The sequence below is a fragment of the Peromyscus eremicus genome, chromosome 1 (assembly GCF_949786415.1).
Source record: "Peromyscus eremicus chromosome 1, PerEre_H2_v1, whole genome shotgun sequence".
NCBI lineage: Eukaryota > Metazoa > Chordata > Mammalia > Rodentia > Cricetidae > Peromyscus > Peromyscus eremicus.
Genome location: NC_081416.1, coordinates 82,331,920 through 82,349,320, shown reverse-complemented (window position 1 = coordinate 82,349,320; position 17,401 = coordinate 82,331,920). Strand labels below are relative to the sequence as shown.

The 17,401-nt window shown below is 44.6% G+C and overlaps 1 protein-coding gene across 1 annotated transcript in view; it reads right to left on the bottom strand.

Annotated features, from left to right (window-relative positions):
- Dnah3 (dynein axonemal heavy chain 3) overlaps nt 1-17,401 on the bottom strand; it is a 160,887-nt gene that overhangs the window by 37,043 nt on the left and 106,443 nt on the right. Inside the window, 9 exon segments of the mRNA XM_059267791.1 lie at nt 4,978-5,160; nt 7,882-8,098; nt 8,744-8,909; nt 9,965-10,093; nt 10,096-10,630; nt 12,442-12,585; nt 12,864-13,020; nt 13,111-13,234; nt 16,378-16,557. Of these exon segments, the coding sequence (XP_059123774.1) occupies nt 4,978-5,160; nt 7,882-8,098; nt 8,744-8,909; nt 9,965-10,093; nt 10,096-10,630; nt 12,442-12,585; nt 12,864-13,020; nt 13,111-13,234; nt 16,378-16,557 (1,835 nt within the window).

Genomic DNA, 17,401 nt, shown 5'->3' with positions numbered 1-17,401 from the left:
CGAGGAGGAGGAAGATGGCTAAAGGGAATATATTTCTTTCCAGGGTGATGAAAATGTTCTAGAATTACATGTGTTAATGTTTGTACAACTCTGTGAATGTACAAAATCGTACTGAATTGTACAACTTTAAAGGGAGAGCATTAAAGGCAAGTGCATATATCTCAGTTCTTTAAAAAAGAAAGAAACTTGCTAAGATAGGACTTCACAACTAGGAGGGCTCTTTTGGGTTAGTTAGAAACTCAAATTCCATTAAGGAAAAAAAAACTCCCAAGACACGAAAATGCATTAGTCAAGGTCATACAGTTGGTGAGTCACAGAGCTGGGCTTCTAGATAATTCCTCATTTAGTGAATTATCTATTAGTTCACTGAATCTGAGGGTGAGCATCCAGTTATGACTGAAGTAGGATCTCACAAGGGAATCTCAGTTGTTTGTGGCATGGTCTCTCTCTGTATCCCCTAATGTCCTCAAATGTGCTGTGTAGCTCAGGCTGGCCTTGAACTCATGAACTTTCTGCCTCCATCTCCTGAGTACTTGTATTAAAAGCTGAGAAGGTCAATTCCTAGGTGAGTTAAAGCAGCATGTGTTGAAGTCTTTGTAACATGAGTTTATTGTGGTAAGCAAACAAAATAAAAGTGGTTTTACTTCCTCACAGCTAGTGGCCTCTCCACACTTCACACTGTGACAGAGCCTGGCACCTCTGCTCCTCTTCCAAGGGACAAAGCCTGGCCTGCAGCTCAGTTTCCTGCAAGCTGCTTTGTCAGGTGGCTCTCAAGGACCCCTCACTGGGACATTTCTGCAGTGGGGATTCCCAGCAGTGGCTGTGCATCAGTCACCAAGCATCACCAAGAGCATCTCCAACCAGAGAGTCTGAGTCACTCCATCTAGGTGGGGTCTGGCCATCTGCGTTCTTAACTCCATGGGTGACTGTCAGTGGCTTTGTCGAGAAATACCACTCGACATGACAGAACACACTAAAATCAAAGAGCAGAGGGAATGGACTTCATGCCCAACAGAGGAGCGGTCACTCAGTACGTAACATACCTCCTCTCCATAGTCACGGAGCTGTCTCTGTGAGGGGCTGGGATGACAGCTCAGTGGCTAACGTGCCTGCCGTGAAAGCACGAGGAGCTAATTTCATGCCCCAGCACCCACATACAGAGCTGGGCATAGTGAGGTCAAACTCATTGCCAGCAAACCTCGCTGAATCAGGGACCTCCAGGTTCAGTGAGAGATCATGTCTCAAAAAATAAAGGTGGAGCCTGATTGAGCAAAGACATCTGATGTCAACCTTTGTCCTCCACACACTCACACACAGATGTGCACACACCCATAATAACAAGTACATACACCACACATACACACACAAAAATGAGCACACACCCATCAAATAAGTACATACACCACACATACACACAGATGTGTATATACTCACAATAACAAGTACATACACATCACACACACAATTACAAGTACACATACACAAATTGCACACACACAAAACAAGCACATACACCACACACACATGCACGCACACACACACACTCTCAAATGAGCACATACACATAAAGTAAGTACAAGCACCACACATACACACAAATGTACACATATCCACAATAACAAGTACATATATCATACATATCTCTACACACAATGTCTAAATGACATAACATTCATGGTAAGCTCTTAAGATAAAAGAAAGTACTGTGAAAATCACAATCACACTGTGATTGTGTCAAGTAACATATGGACAGCTATGAGGAGGAAATTTCAAATTAGAGCTGAGACTTAAAAAAGTTTCTAAAATAAATTCTTTAAAAAAAATTTCACATGTGTTGTTATGACAGGTGTTTGTATGTTTAAAATGGCCCTTGAGTGTCAGCAATGCACAGAACATCAAGGCTGTCAGAGACGGAACCCGTGTATTTTGATGAAAGGAAATCCATGCTGCAGTAATTTTGGAAGATTACCCTCACGGAGGGGGAAGAAGTGATTTAGAAGAACTGGCTAGTTGTCCTTGTTTCTTTGTTTGATGGGTGTATACAGCAGTCCAGGCTAGCCTACCTCTTCCTCCCAAATGCTGGGATGACAGGCATGTGGCATGATTGGCAAGAACCCGCCAGTTCAAGAAACTGCTGTCCTCATGAATCAAGTGTTGGGAGGCCCATCTCCACTTTTTGCAGTTTCCCAATCTCCTCTGTATGAATTCTTGCTATGTGGAGCCTCTGGTATGTGTTAGGTCCAGTGTTCCACACGCTCCCACACTATGTCGTCTTTAGAGGTTTACAAGAGTGGACAAATTCAGCAGTTCTCACACAGAGAAGGACCACAGCCCTGGCAACCTCAGGAGGAGACTGGCCACAAGAACATCTCAGGGAAACTGTGGAGCAAGCCTGGGCTTCTTTCTTCTCCTCCCTGGGTGGTTTCCTCCACCTGACTCACCTCCAGGACTTGCAGGATTGGAGCTCAGATGGCACATCAACAGACCTTGCCCTTCCCACTGAAACCCAAGGTGGCAGTTTATTGCCCAGGGTGTGGTGAGAAGTCCCTTTCAGCTCTTCATAAACCCCACACCACTGCTCATCTCTCCTGACCTAGCAGGTTTGCTGCTTCCCCTGACATTCCAGAGCAGAATCCTGGCTGGGACATTCCCTGCCAGATGGTTCCTACACTTGGTGAGAAGCTAGACTACCTACCACACTGGGCAGAGGAAAAACAACAGCTGTTTCAGAGAACAACTAATGTGGACCTCTGGCACATGCTCACACTTTATGTACTATTTACTAATTTGTTTATTTACTTATTTATTTGTACGAGTATTTTGGCTGCATGTATGTATGTGCATTACATATATGCCTGGTGCCTGTGGAGGCCGGAGAAGGGTGTTGGAGCCCCTGGAATTGAAGTTCCAAATAGTTGTATGCCACCATGCAGGTCCTGGGAACCTAATTCAGGTCCTGTGCAAGAGCATCTGGTGCTTTTAACCACTGAGAAATCTCTCCCGTCCATGTGTTTGTTTGTTTGTTTGCTTCCTTAGTACCTTCAATCTGTTGATGTAGAGACTGAGGAAGGGGCAGAGCTGGCACTGAGCTCTGGCTGCCTGGTTACAGTACAGAATCACGGAAGAGTAGGAAAGTCCCACACATTTGGGGGCCAGGCCATTGAGATGAGAACAGAGACTGAACTGAATGGAGCTCGGTGAGTGAACACAGAAGGACAGCATGTTCTTATGCCTGTGGATGAGTACAACCCAAGAAAGCAGAGCCAATGTTGCTAGAGTCCCAATTTTATTTTCTAAGGAAAAGCAAAAATTTCAGAATTTTTACTTGAAACTGTTTGCATTTTAAATGTTAACTAATTCTGACTTAAAATAAAACATCGCTGAGTGTGGTTGTGACGTGCATACTTGTAATCCTAGCACCCAGAAGGCTGAGGCAAGAGGATCCTGAGCTCAAGGTCAGTCTGGGATACATATCAAGACCCTGTCTCAGAGTGAATCGATGGAATACTCTGTGCATCCCATGATACATGTGGTCCCTAGCTGCCAGTTTGCAACTTCTGAAATCATAGTCCAATGCCAGGGTTTGGGGGTCAAAGAGCTTTAGGTTTGAATGCTGATCACGTCATTTGGTGGCCATGTAACTTTGGAAAAATCTTGTGTCATGATTTCCTTGTATTTCAACTGGGAATGATTCTGTGTGTGTTGTGTTGTAGTGTATTGTAGAGCTGTTAGAAGGACTCAAGGCAATGAGTATCAGAGAGTATAATCTCCAGGAGGGAAAGGATTTGGTTTATCCCATTCATTCCTATTTTCCCTGACTAAGAATGTGCCAGCACATAATAGGTTTCTAATAAATATTTGTTAAAAATACTTGTTTAATAAATATTTGTGTCTAGTATAATCATTTTACCACTGACTGACAAATCACCCACTGGAGTCTGGTTCCTGGCATCTGGAAGTGGCTATCTTCTATGGTTTCCATTGTGTCCTCTGTCAAAGCCACCAAGACTGCAACTGAACTAACTTTCACAATCTAGGACTTGGTGTTCATTGTGAATTCTGAGAACAGGGAGGGATCAGGCTCTCTGAAAAACATCTACCAGAGGTCAGGTCTCGGGATTCACTGGAGAAATGTCAATTGGAAGGCCTGTACTTTTCAAGAAAATGACCCATGACCTATTTAGGATGGATGCCAGACAGACTGACTCTTGCTCAAACTCATGCTTGAAAACGGCTGAAGGAATTCCCTAATCACTTAAGGCACAGGGACAAATGCCTTAGTCTAACTGCCCTGAGCCTTAGTGTATATTCCTGTTAGTGATCTACACTGCTCTGTGAGACCAGTTCACCACGGACCCCAGTGCTAGCCACTCTCAGATCCTGACAGCGTCATTCGTAAGGTGGCTGTGATCCCCAAATGGAATCATTTACCAAGGGTGTTCTGAGACCTGTTATGTCACATCAATAAGGAGGCTACCTTCTGCTGTCTTAATGTGTACTCATCCCTTCTCAGGACTTTTTCTCCAGTATCCAAAGCACCTTCAAATGGGGCCCTCTAGGTTCAATATTCTGCCATCCAAAAGACTTTTTTTGCTGTTGTTGTTCTATATCTACACACTTTAGGCACAACTGAACAAATGTGACAGAGGTGAGGAAGACAGCATGGGGACAGCTAAAGACAAAGAGAGCAGCCAGTGCAGTGGCCCTGGGGAAGGGACAGCCAGCAGGGCACTGTAGCCAGGGCAGAGCGAACAAGGGGAAAGTTAACAGATCAGATCAGCTTGTGCTGAGCCTTGGTTTTGACTCAGAGTAGGATGGAGCATATTTGGCCCCAAAGCCTCCTTCATTCATTTCAAACTGGGGATTTGGAAAACTCCCCTATTGGCGAAATTATTAAGGCCACTCCACATAGTTAAAAGGGAGGTCTACACTCCCCCACTCTTTCTGAGCCTTCTCGTGTCTCTCGGCGGGTCATACCTTGATGGCTTGAGAGATGGCAGCAGCAGCATTAGCTTCCTTTTCATCTGCCTGCACCAGAAATTTCTTGGCATCTGCTTCTTTGGTCTCCTCTTCAATTTTCACCATCATCTTGGCGGTCTCCTCAGAGGTAAGGATGAGCTGAGGCTGGAGGGCGGTGAGTTCTACTTGCATGACCGCCACCTAGCGAGGAGAAAGGGTCAGCAGGGCAGTGCGAAAAGTGAAAAGCTGATCAAAGCCGACATGGTTCTGCAACACCCGGCAAATGCAGAAAGAAAGGGTGGCTGATTTTGACATGGCCCTGGGCATAGACTCCGCGGCTGGTTTTATGGCCTTAACCTTTCAACACTTAGTTACTGAGTCCACACTGAATGTTGCAGTTATCAAGAGCTGTGCAAAGCACAGGCATATGATGGCAAGCAGAAAATGTTAAAGATATAGTTTCTTCCCTTACTGAGTTTCTGTTCTACTATTGGGTATAGGAAGAAAGAGACCAAGTCATAAAGTCATTTAAAGCCACCGTGTGTGTGTGTGTGTGTGTGTGTGTGTGTGTGTGTGTGTGTGTGTGTGTAGGCCAGAAGTTGTTGTTAGGTCTCTTTCTTGACAAACATATTGAGGAAAGATCTCACAGCTGAACGTGGAGCTGCCTATCTGACTAGTCTAGCTAGCCATCTTGTTGCAGAGATCCACTGTCTCTGCCTCCTACCTTCTGGGATTATAGGTGGCCCATTATGTCCACGTGGCATTTGTGCAAATTCTGGGAAACTGAACTTAGGTCCTCCTACTTGCACGGCAAGTGTTTTATCTCAGATCCATTTCCACAGCTGTGGGTCTTGTGGCTACTTTAAATTTGATACACTGTTCACACACATACACATCACATCACACACACACATCACATCACACACACGCACACACACACACACACACACACACACATTCACACACTCAATCTATATTCCAGGCTGGCCTTCAATTTATAGTATAATCAGATTCTTGAGCTCTCAATTCTCCAGCTCCAGTCTCCAAGAGTCCTGGGATAACAGGAGGGTTCCAGCAGATCAAGCTAGAAGGAACTTGCAAGGCTACTTTTTCTAGTGTTGCAGGCTGAATGCTTGTCTCCTTCAAATGTGTATGTTGAAGCTTAATTCAGAGATAATGATATTTGGCAATAGGATTTTTGGAGGTCATTAGGGTTAGATGAGGTTCTGAAAGTGGGGAGCTCATGATGGGATAAATGTTCTTAGGAAGAGGAAGACACGAGAGACCTGTCCTTTCTACTAGGTAAAGACACATCAAGGATGTTTGTTCTACAGCTTGACAAGCTGAGTTAGATCCCTCAGAATCCACGTAAAAGTAGAAGGAAAGGGGTGGCAAGATGCCTCATATTGGGTGAAATCACTTGCCACCAAGCCTGACAACCTGAGTTCAGACCCGGAATCAGCACGGTGCAAGGAAAGAAGTGATTCCTGCATGCTGCCCTCTGACCTCTGTATCTGTGCTGTAGCACACACAACCTTCTCCCTGCTCCATGGAAATGTAAGAATGAAAACAAATTATGTGTTAAGAAGAAAACCCGATTCCAGTCATTTGTCATCTGACTTCCACATGGATCCTGTGGTGTGTGAATGTCACACACACACACACACACACACACACACACACACATACACACACTAAAACAAAACAACCCTAAATTTTAAATCAAAATGTTACTGTCTAGCTGGGAGGAGAGCCCCCACCAAACATTGGATCTGCCATCACCTTGAGCTTGACTCCCAGGCCCTAAAACTGTGAAAAACATAGGTTTGTTGTTTCCAGGCCTCCAGACAGCCATCCTCTTATCCAGCCAATGCTCTTGGGAACATTTCTAACCAGTGTTTGAGCACCTTCAGTGATGAGGCCTCAGGACTTTTCAGGGGATTGTAACTTTTCAGAAAACCAAATTCATTAGATTTTTCCAATGAAGAGTTAAAATTTCTCTCCATGCACATTCATCCCCATGAGCCCATGTGGAAACTAGGGCATGGCAGGCTGGCCTGGTTGGGAATTGGCCCCAGAGTTAAGATTGTCTGAGTTCTAGTTCTGGTGACTACTCGCCAGGCTGAAGGACCACAGGCATGTCACCTGGCCTCTCTGTTGTGGTTTCTTTGTAACAGGAGACAATGGCAGTGCTCTCTGGCACACAGCACCAGGCACGTGACATACAAGGCTCAAAGCGTGCTAACCGGTGCTGTCTTTCCCTTTCCAGGTCTAGACTATTTCAGGTCCCCTTTCTGCCTCTCCAAAAACATGGCTTTCTCATCCTTGTCTAGAGAGACTCGAGCTTACAACATTAGGGCCAGCACCCATAGGACCAGAGCAGGAGTCAACTTCTGACATTCTCACCTGTCTCATGTCACAGTGTCACACTGACAGATCAGACCATGTAATTTGAGTCCAGGCCTACCCTTACAAAGCCCCACCTCCTCCTGCCCAAGGCTCACAAAGATGCCACAGTCGAGATCCTAACTTTAAGGGAGTGTCAGTATTCAGGATGAATGCTACTTTACTGACTTTTTTTTTTTCTTTTGAGACAAGTTAGTCCTGGCTGGTCTGGAACTTACTTTGTTTGACTAAGCTGCCCTTGAACTCACAGAGATCTACCTCTGCTGCCAGAGCTCTAGGATTAAAGGCATGTGCCACCATGCCCTCCTTACTGTGGTACTTCAAGAGACCCAATTAATGCCCAAAATAAAAAGCCCACAATGAAGAAGTGAAATCTTAAAGACAGGACCACCTGAAGCTGGGGTGAAAATGAATTAATGAGGTGAGCTGTGCAAGTGTAGGTCGGATCCTGTCTGACGCTCTCTTACACTCTCTATCTCGACACACTCAGCCCTTTGCCCCCTGGTCTGTGCTCACTTGTGAAGCTGCAAATTCCAATTTCTGTAAGCCTGCCAAGTAGCGGTTCCGCATCATGTCCACCTCTTGTCTCTTGCTATTCAGGAGCGTTTTGAAGGTCAGGATCAATTCAAGGTAAGAGGTCGGGGTCACATAGTTGTGTCTGAGAAGTGTGTTGTAATAATCAGTAGACAGCTTTTTCACGCTCTCCTGAAAGTATTTGCACATGGAGACGACCCTGCCAAGGAAATCAAAGAAGTTAAGTGGGACCCAGCTTCCTACAGAGGAGCTCTAGCAACGCTTAGCAACAGCCAGCCACCAGGGCATCACAAGGTGCGTACACTGACTGGCCCACTAGAACCCAACAGGTAAACAGAGCCAAGGAGAGAGGAGGGAGAGGAGAGGGAGGGAGGTAAATAGTTGACTGGGATGAATCTGACCCTTTTATGAACCACCAGGGCTTCTGTAGGACTTTCCAATCTTTGGCCATCTGGAGAAACTTCCGGAGTGCAGAGCAGTTTTCCATTACATTTTATTTATTTTCTGTGTCTCTGTGTACATGTGCATGCTTGCACTTACCACAGCACACACGTGGAGGCCAGAGGACAACTTGCAGGAGTCACTTCTTTCCTTCCACCATGTGGGTTCTGGGGATCGAACTCAGGTTGTCAGGGGCCTTTACCTTCTGAGCTATGTCACTGGCCCTTGCTCCTTTTCTTTTCCAGCAAAGGTGCTGTATTCAACAGCTAACAAAAATGTTGTTTGATTTTAAAGGGTAAGATCTTCTCTACCCGTACATTGAGAAATCTTTAAAAACAACATAAACAGCCAGCTGGAACTTCAGCTTGGAACACCTGGGGTGTCGGAATGAAATGAAACTTACTCCATCCGAATGTTGTCATCAAGCTCCACATCTTCTAGAAATTTGTTGGCCACCAACTCTAGGGCATCGGTTGGCCAAGCCTGGAACCAGTCAATTGTGCAGCAGTTGATAAGTGAAGGGAACATTCTCAGGCGGGTTCTGAAGGCATCCCCGATCGGACTCATGGCTAAAGAAAAATAGGCTTGGTTAGTTTCCTTCCACCAAGGCTTAGAGAAGCAAAGGGAAGGGAGAGGTTTCCAAAAGCCCAGTAATGCCTCTTGATGGTACTGTGGGAATGTGGTTGTAAATAACCATGATGAGAGCCCGGGAAACAGAGGAACTGCGGGATATTTTTATGATGGCGTCTCAATGTATTACAGTAGTCTTTTCTTTTTTATTTTTAAACTAATTTCCTGCATGGACAATTGTGCCTTTGGGTCCCTTAGTGGGGATATAGGTCTATCTGTGCTTTAATATAAGGCACCATATTTAGATACCCACAGAATGCTGATGGCTTATTTCTGACCCCATCTCCATTAAGTCACAGACTCTTGGTTCTGTACCTCAAATTTCATTCACTATTTAGTGTTCGGAGGAAGCATTGAGAGTCAGTGTGACGGAGGGCCATGAGAGGAATATGGCTTGAAATGAGGGAGAGGATACAGGGGGCATTCTGGTGGGTGACCTTATAAGGCATATGTGAGAAAGTTTTGATCCTCATCCTAATGGAAAATGATTATTTTAATTTGTGTTATGCAATTATCCCATCTGCAATGCAGGGGAAAAGAAACCACTGGATTAATAGATCAGAAAAGTCTAGAATTAACAAGAACAGAGACAGGAACGGAGAGTGCAAAGGTGAGATCTGGGAGAGACAACAGTGGCTTGGCTAGCATGAGGGGTGTACGGACAGAGAAAGGTGAACAGGAGAGAGCAGGTAAGCACATCCCCTGGTTGTATGGAGAGTTTGTCTAGATCCTTCATGGAGAACACTGGTGTTCTGCACCAGGTAAGAGGCTAAGCTATGATCTTTCTGGAAGAATTCAGAGAGCTGAAGAGACTGGAACAGGCTTAACACAGTTGTTTGGGGGAAGACTGAGAAAAAAATTGCCAGAGGAAGCCCAGACTGTGACTGTTGGTTGGTGCCTCGGTTAAATCAGTAAAGGAGACTGGATCAGAGATATTGAGAAGACCCTAAAGATTCCAGAGGACCAAAAGCAGGTAGACTTTCCCACTTCTCACCAAGGACAATGTGAAGGTTCTTCCTTACTCTCTCAATAAAGAAGTTGTACATGGACAGGGGAGTGACTTCGATCTTCTCTCCCTCTGTCCTGGCTGCAGATTGCATCTTTTCTACAAGTTCAGCCTTTCATCAGCAGGGAAGATGTTGGGCACATCGCCTGTGTTCAGAAGCATGTTGATGTCTTCCACAAACGACTCGTCCTTGATCTGGTTATCCGAGAAGAGGAACACGGTACTCTTGGTGGCCACCCCAGACTGCAGCATTATCTTTTTTAGATCCTCTCTCCAATCATTGCCTGTGTAATTCTTGGTGATTTCGATCTGGTACAGCTCGTATGAGTTCATGAACGTGGACAGTTTGGTGGCACTCTGCCGCCCACTGCCCCCAATGCCCACCAGGAGCAAGTGGCCTTTGTTCTGCTTCAGGACTCTACAGATCCTGGAGATGTGCTCAATGGCAAACTTGAACATGACCAAAGACATGGGGGCCTTGCTGATGCTGTTGAACTCATCCAGATAGTACTCCATGACCCCTGTGAGTTGTTTCAGGTCAGTGATCTCATCATAGATTTTTTGGTCACTTTCTGGCTTCAAATAATCCCCAAAGAAGAGGCTACGGATGTTGTCGTCAACTATCTTCCCGGTAGGTGACAAATGGATGAGCACCTGTGGGAAAGGTGAGTGTCAGCCCGGGCCCTTAGCATGTGGCCCAGGCTGTCTGTGGATAGGAGGGAGGGAGTGAAAGGGAGACCTGCTTGTTTTTCCTGAGTACATCTTCCAAGCCATGGCTTGTCAATAGACACATTTTAAGCAATATATGGGTGTGATGGTTGGATAAAAGAACAGTGCAGGTGTGAGTGGGGCTAGCTGAGTGGCTAAGAGCATGTACAGCTCCATCGAGGACCCAAGTTCAGGTCCCAGCCCCAGCATCAGACAGCTCACGACTGCCTGTGACTTCAGTTGTAGGGGAGCCAATGCCCTCTTCTGACCCCTGAGGCCACCATACTCACAAGTATAAACCCACAAACATTTAAGAACATTTATTTGTGTGTGTGTAGGCCACGTGTGTATGTGGGTACACTCGCTCAGAGGCTGGAGAGGGAGTCGGGTCTCTTGGAGCTGTAGTTACAGGTAGTTGTGAATTTTCTGATGTGGGTGCTGGGAGCCAAACGGGAAAAGCAGCACATGCTTTTAACAACTGAGCCAATTCCCTAGCCCTGACTACCGTTTTTGCTCGTTTGCTTGTGGGAAGGGTCTTGCTGGGTAGTCCATGCTAGCCTGGGAGTAACTATCCAGATTAGGTTGTCTATGGACTCACAGAGATCCTCTTGAAAGTAAAGGAATATGCCACCAAGCTCAGCCCCACACACATGTCTGTACTACATATACACATCTGCTCTTCCCTAAGTTGCTAAATATTGGTGGTTGGCTTGTAAGATCCCACAGAAGGCCTGGGAAGGATGGCCTTGTTTTCCCATGTTTGGTCCTGTACCCAACAGAGGTGTGAGTGACATCCCTACTCTCTACTCTGCCTAGAATAGGGCGCTTTAGATGCTTCCTCCTCCTGATATGAGGATCTGTCAATTCCTCTGTTCTTGGCCTCCAGGTGCAGCATAAGACACTCCTACGTTTTCCCTGGGGAAATAGTTGCTGCTTGGTAAAGCAAATTACGATGCAAACATACAGGTTTAAAATCATTTTCAAGATAGGAAGAAGAAAGTGTTCACAACTATGTGACACTGAATATTTTGACTGAATTTTACCAGGGTCTTGGTTAAATTATAAAAATTTATATTTTCCTCCCCAAATCCAAATGAATTGGCCTTAGATTGTATTTTAAGTTAAATTAATTTTATTTTTAAGGATTTACTTTGTTTTTAACTATGTGTATTCCTGTGTGTTTATGTGTGGGTATATGCATGTGTGTGCAGATGCTTGAGGTGGGGCATTGGATCCTCTGGAGCTTTTGCTAGAGGTTATTGTAAGCTGCTCGATGTGGGAGCTGGGAACCAAACCTGGGTTCTCTGAAAGAGTAATACCTGCTCAATGACTGGAGCCATTTCTCCAGCCCCTCAAATTAATTTAAAATAAATAGCATCATATATGAACCATTTTGTGTGTACTGAAACTTATATGTTATCACAGAAGTCAAACAAAATTGAACCAAGGAAAATATCAACAAATCAAAGACTAATTTATGTATGGGCCATTTCCCATGATTCAGGGGGAAGAGTGGTCTTTACTGGGAATGGAATCTAGAGTCTGAGACTAATGTGGGCCTGTTTCTGAGGCCAGATGATTCTAGAATAAGATTTGTTAGCTGGACAGTGGTGGCACACGCCTTTAATCCCAGAACTCAGGAGATAGAGGCAGGCAGATCTCTGTGAGTTCGAGGCCAGACTGGTTCACAGAGCCAGTTCCAGGACAGCCAGGGCTATACAGAGAAACCCTGTCTTGAAAAACTAAAAAAGATTTACCTTCTCCATGGTCTGCTTGAAGCAATTGGAGGTGGTTTCCTTCACCAGGTTGAAGAAAGTCTGTCTGTCCTCATTGTCAATCAGACGGTCATAAAAGACTCGGTAAACCTCATGGATCCAAAGCCGGATAAATTTTTCCAAATCCTAAAGGCAGAGTTAGTCATTCGAATGTATTAAAGATGGTTCTTGTGGTGATGGTTCTTAGAAGGTCTTTAAATCTTGGGGTTGATGTGAGGTATAAATAAGACAATATAAACTACTATGTCATGCACACTTCAGAGAATAGAGTTTGTGATTAGTAAAAGCTCATCCTATTAGGCACACTATTAGTACACATCCAGGAATATTACCAAAAGATTTACAAGGCAGGAATAGCAGCAGCTGACCTGCAGGTGGGTGTGGGGGGAGTAGTAGTGGCTGACCTGCAGGTGGGTGTGGGGGCACAGCAGTACCCCCTGAATCACCCGTGAGAAATCCCGAAGGTTGAAGACGTAATGTGACTTGGAGGGGGTTGGCAAGAAGTTCTCCACTGCAGCTCTATAAATTGTCTGAGTAGCTTGGACCAGCATCTTCCCATACCTTGGGAGGAAGACCAGTCACACAGTCAAGCAGAAATGAGGACCCCCCCGCCCCCAGGTTAATAACTAGGAAGCCACAGGAGCTTCTTACCGCAAGAATAGGACATCAAACCCTTTCCCAAAGTGCCAGTCAGTGATAGAATTGAAAATCTTGGTTAAGATGTCATCTTCAAAGGCGTTGATGGAAATGATGTTAAGATGGCGAGTGAATCGTCCTGGAAACACAGACACTTGAGTTTGCATGCATACTTCCCAGACCTAATAACCTTGGGAAAGAGCAGAGTCAGTTTCTCTCTGCTCTCATGGTCTATAACCCTGCCGTTCAACATGTCAGCCTAGCCACATGCAGTTATTCATATTAACTATAGCATCAAGAATGGGCTTCCTCAATTTTCCTGGCTCCATGAAATGTACTCAGCGGCTGGGGGCTATACTGTTTGCTCAGTGCAGATATAGACTGCCTCTATAATTTGCAGAAGTGATGCTCATAGTGCCTCCTCTGGCACACAAGATGGACTTTACTCTTATTCACTTATTTTATAATTGGTTTTACTTTATTTTATATGTAAGTCTGTGCACCATGTGCATTACCGGGTGCCCTGGAGACACAGGATCTCTAAAAACTAGAGTTACAGAGAGTTGTGAGCAATCATGCGGGTGCTGGGAATCAAAGCCAGATCTTCTGTATGAGCAGCCAGTGTTCTTAACTGCTCCAGTCCCTCACTTCTTAATTACGTGTTTCTGTGTGTGTCTGTGCATGGGTCTGTGCATGTATGAATGCTGGTGTCTGAGGTCTCCAGAAGAGGATCCCCTGGAGCTGCAGTTACAGGCTGTTGTGAACTGCCCAACAAGGATCCTGGGAACTGAACCCAGGTCTTCTGCAAGAACAATATATGCTCTTAACTGCTGAGCCATCCCTTCAGCCTCACAATATTATTTTTAAAAACTAAAGGAAACACCTGGTTACTGTAGAATAGCCAAACAATTCAATAATTGATTTGTAGACAGTGTCTCCCTCATTGCCCTCTCTGTCCCCGAGCTGACCACCGTCTCCTAATCCACCCTCTTAGGCCTGTGGAGCCCACTGCTTCCTCCTCCTTTCTCTTGCCCGTGTGCAGAGCTTGCAGGTCCTGTAGCCATGTGGGGTTTTCTCTTAATCATTAGCATTTTGGGAATTGGGGCTCTGTAAGTTGTCTGCATTTATTTATGGATTTGGGAAGAGCCAAAACTTGGAGTGCCATTACCGCTGTCGTTTCTCAAAACTCCTCCTTCAGTTTTCACATGTATATGTAAAATATGTACTTTCTGTGTTTTGCCTACACACATGTATTGTAATTATATGTATATGGACATACTTATAAACATGCACATATAGGGGCTTGAGAGATGACTCAGTGGTTAAGAGCACTGGCTATTCTTCCAGTGGACCCAGGTTCAATTTTCAGCACCTACGTGGGGCTCACAACTGTCTGTAACTCCAGGCCTAGGGCATCCAACACCCTCTTCTGGACTCCTTGGGCACTATATGCAAATGGCACACAGGCATAGATGCAGGCAAAACGCCCATGCATATAAGAATAAATAAATAAACAAATAAATAAATAAATTTAAAATACACATATGTACATTTTTCTTGTTTAAAAAAAGTAACAGTAGATTGATTTTTATGTGTCTGTGTGAGCTTGGTATGTATGTGTTCATGTATATGTATGTGTATGTGTGTCTGGTATGTATGTATTCATGCATAGGTGTGTGTGTGTGTGTGTGTGTGTGTGTGTGTGTGTGTGTATGTGTGTTTGTCTGGTATGAATGTGTTCTTGCATGAATAAGTATATGTGTGTCTGTTTTGTATTCACGTGTTCATATGTGGGCATGTATATGTGTGTATTTGTGTGTAAACCAGAGGTTAATGTTGGATATCTTCTTTTTTTAAATCTCTTTATATCATTGTGTGTGTGATGTATGTACCTATTCATAGAGGTATATATACATGTGCATGTTGGTACATGTAAATGTGTATGTGGATACATGTGGAGGTAGACTGATATTTTCTATGTTGCTGATTGGTAGGTGTGTGAATTACTCTATTTTGATGAAAAGAATAGTACTTAATACAAGGTTATGCTTTCTCTGTGTTTGCCAGACATGGGCTATTTGTTGCCATGTTCTCAATCACTGTGCTGTCAATAACCATAATCCATTGCCTTGAACGTCAGTTTCTCCATCTGAATACTAATAACCGATATCATAGGCTAGGTTATTGGTTCCCTACTAAATACAATTTCACTAAACATCAGCATTAGGGGCTAGAGAGATGGCTCAGTGGTTAAGAGTACTTGCTGCTCTTGGGGAGGACTCAGGTTTGGTCCCCAGCACCCAGATGGAGGCTCACAACTGTCTATATAACTTCAGTGCCAGAGGATCTGGTGCCCTCTTCTAGCCTCCTCAGGCACCAGGCATACATGCAGTACATATATAGACATACACACAAGCAAAACACTCATACCCATACAATAAAAATAAATCTTCCTAAAAACATCAGCATCAAATGTCATCACTCCCTGACAATGGCAGATTACAATAGAAACAGGATTGCTTTGCCAGCCATGAAAGATGACCTGGTATCCTCCCTCACAGCTTATATGAGTGACTTAGCTTCTTTATCAAGTGTCAACACTGGGTTCTCTTCATTTTTCCAGACTTCTGGATAAAAATTAAGACATTGAATCATCAGGTCATCCTAACTTCCCGAGAGGACCCAGTCCAGAGTAGAACACTGCTTCCTTACTCCCCTCAACTCACCCCACAAACCCACTTAGCTCCCTCCACCTGGCACTCCCTGAGCTCCCAGGGAACATGGATGCTCTCACTGGGACCAGTGTTGTAACTGATCTCATGGGATTACAGACATGTTCCTGGCAGATGCTGAGAATTGGCTTTTATGACAGATACTTTTCAGAGTTCCTATTTATGGTAGAACTTGAAAACTGCCCATTGCCATGTGTTCTGGAAGCATATTCCTGTTTGAACAAGCTATGGAAAATAGTAATGTAAAAACCCTATGGATTCAAAGTTCCCTAGACTTTGCTGTGCTCAGATCCAAGGCAAATGCAGCCCTGTAGCTCCCCTCTTCTTATGGAGGTGAATAGATGAAGACTTCCTCACAGACTCTTGTCTTCTTCCCATCCCACTGCACACAACTTCCAACTTGAAGTCTGGAGCTAACCCAAACCTTCCCAGCTGTGCACAAAGGCATACTCCACATTTTCTCCTGTCAGAAGGCCCTGAACCAATTCATCCACAATGGCCAGCTCTGTAGGGGAGTGGAGAGAGGAATAAACCTTCTTCCTAGACATACCAGTGATATCATTCCTTCCTCCACCAGGAGGGCCCATGGCAGTCACAAGCAGAACATCCACAATGTCCAGCCTGTTGGTATCTTTCTTGTCAAACCAGTAGCCATGGTCAATCCATTGTCTCAGCAGTTCGATGGGGGGCTGGGCTCCATACACCTCTTTGGCTGGCATGTTGAGGTCATCTGTAGAAGGAAGCCACAGCCACACACACTGTGAGTTCATGGGATCATCTGGTCTTACAGGGGTAACCAATGACTGTTACCTTCATGAGAAAGTCTGTTTCCCATGACCCTAGCCCCATTCCAGACCCAGTCAGTAGACATCCTGACTAGATAGGAAAGGCTTTTCTTGGGTTTAGACTTTGCTATCTTATTGAAGTCCTTGCCCATATGCTATAGGATACATAGGCTGACAACAAATGAGGATTTAACTTTCTCCCATTTTCCTTAGCCAACATACACTGACTACTGTACCACAGACATTTTGTTAATTGCTAAGCATATAACAGTGTAGGGGCTGCCAAATATTTCCTTTTGTTGTGTTTTCTGTCTTGAGATGGAGTCTTGTGGTACTAGCCAGGTGCTGTCTGCCAGCTAACAGAGAATTTTTAGTGAGATGGGGATTGAACCCAGAACCTCTCTACATGCTAAGGAAATTCTGTACTATTGAGTAAGAACCTTTTCTCCTGATTGGGCCTTAAGTCAACATGCAATAGCTGAACTCTGGTCAGAGCAAGGCTTTGAACTAGGGCCTTTCACGAGACTCAAAATGGCAAGAAAGGGTTACAGGTTCTCTTAAGTGCAAGAACATTTTCCTCTTGGGACACATTGCTCAGTCTTGGTGCATAAGAAACACCGGTCCATTGAAGGTCCTCTTCATTTTTCTTCAACAGTTATTGATAGGATGATCAGCTTGTGTGAGTCAACATTTTAGGAACTTTAGACAAATTAACTCATTTAATGCAAACATTACCCATGTGTTTGAGGTAAAGAACTGACCCTCAGATCAGTGAGAATAAGCCAAACT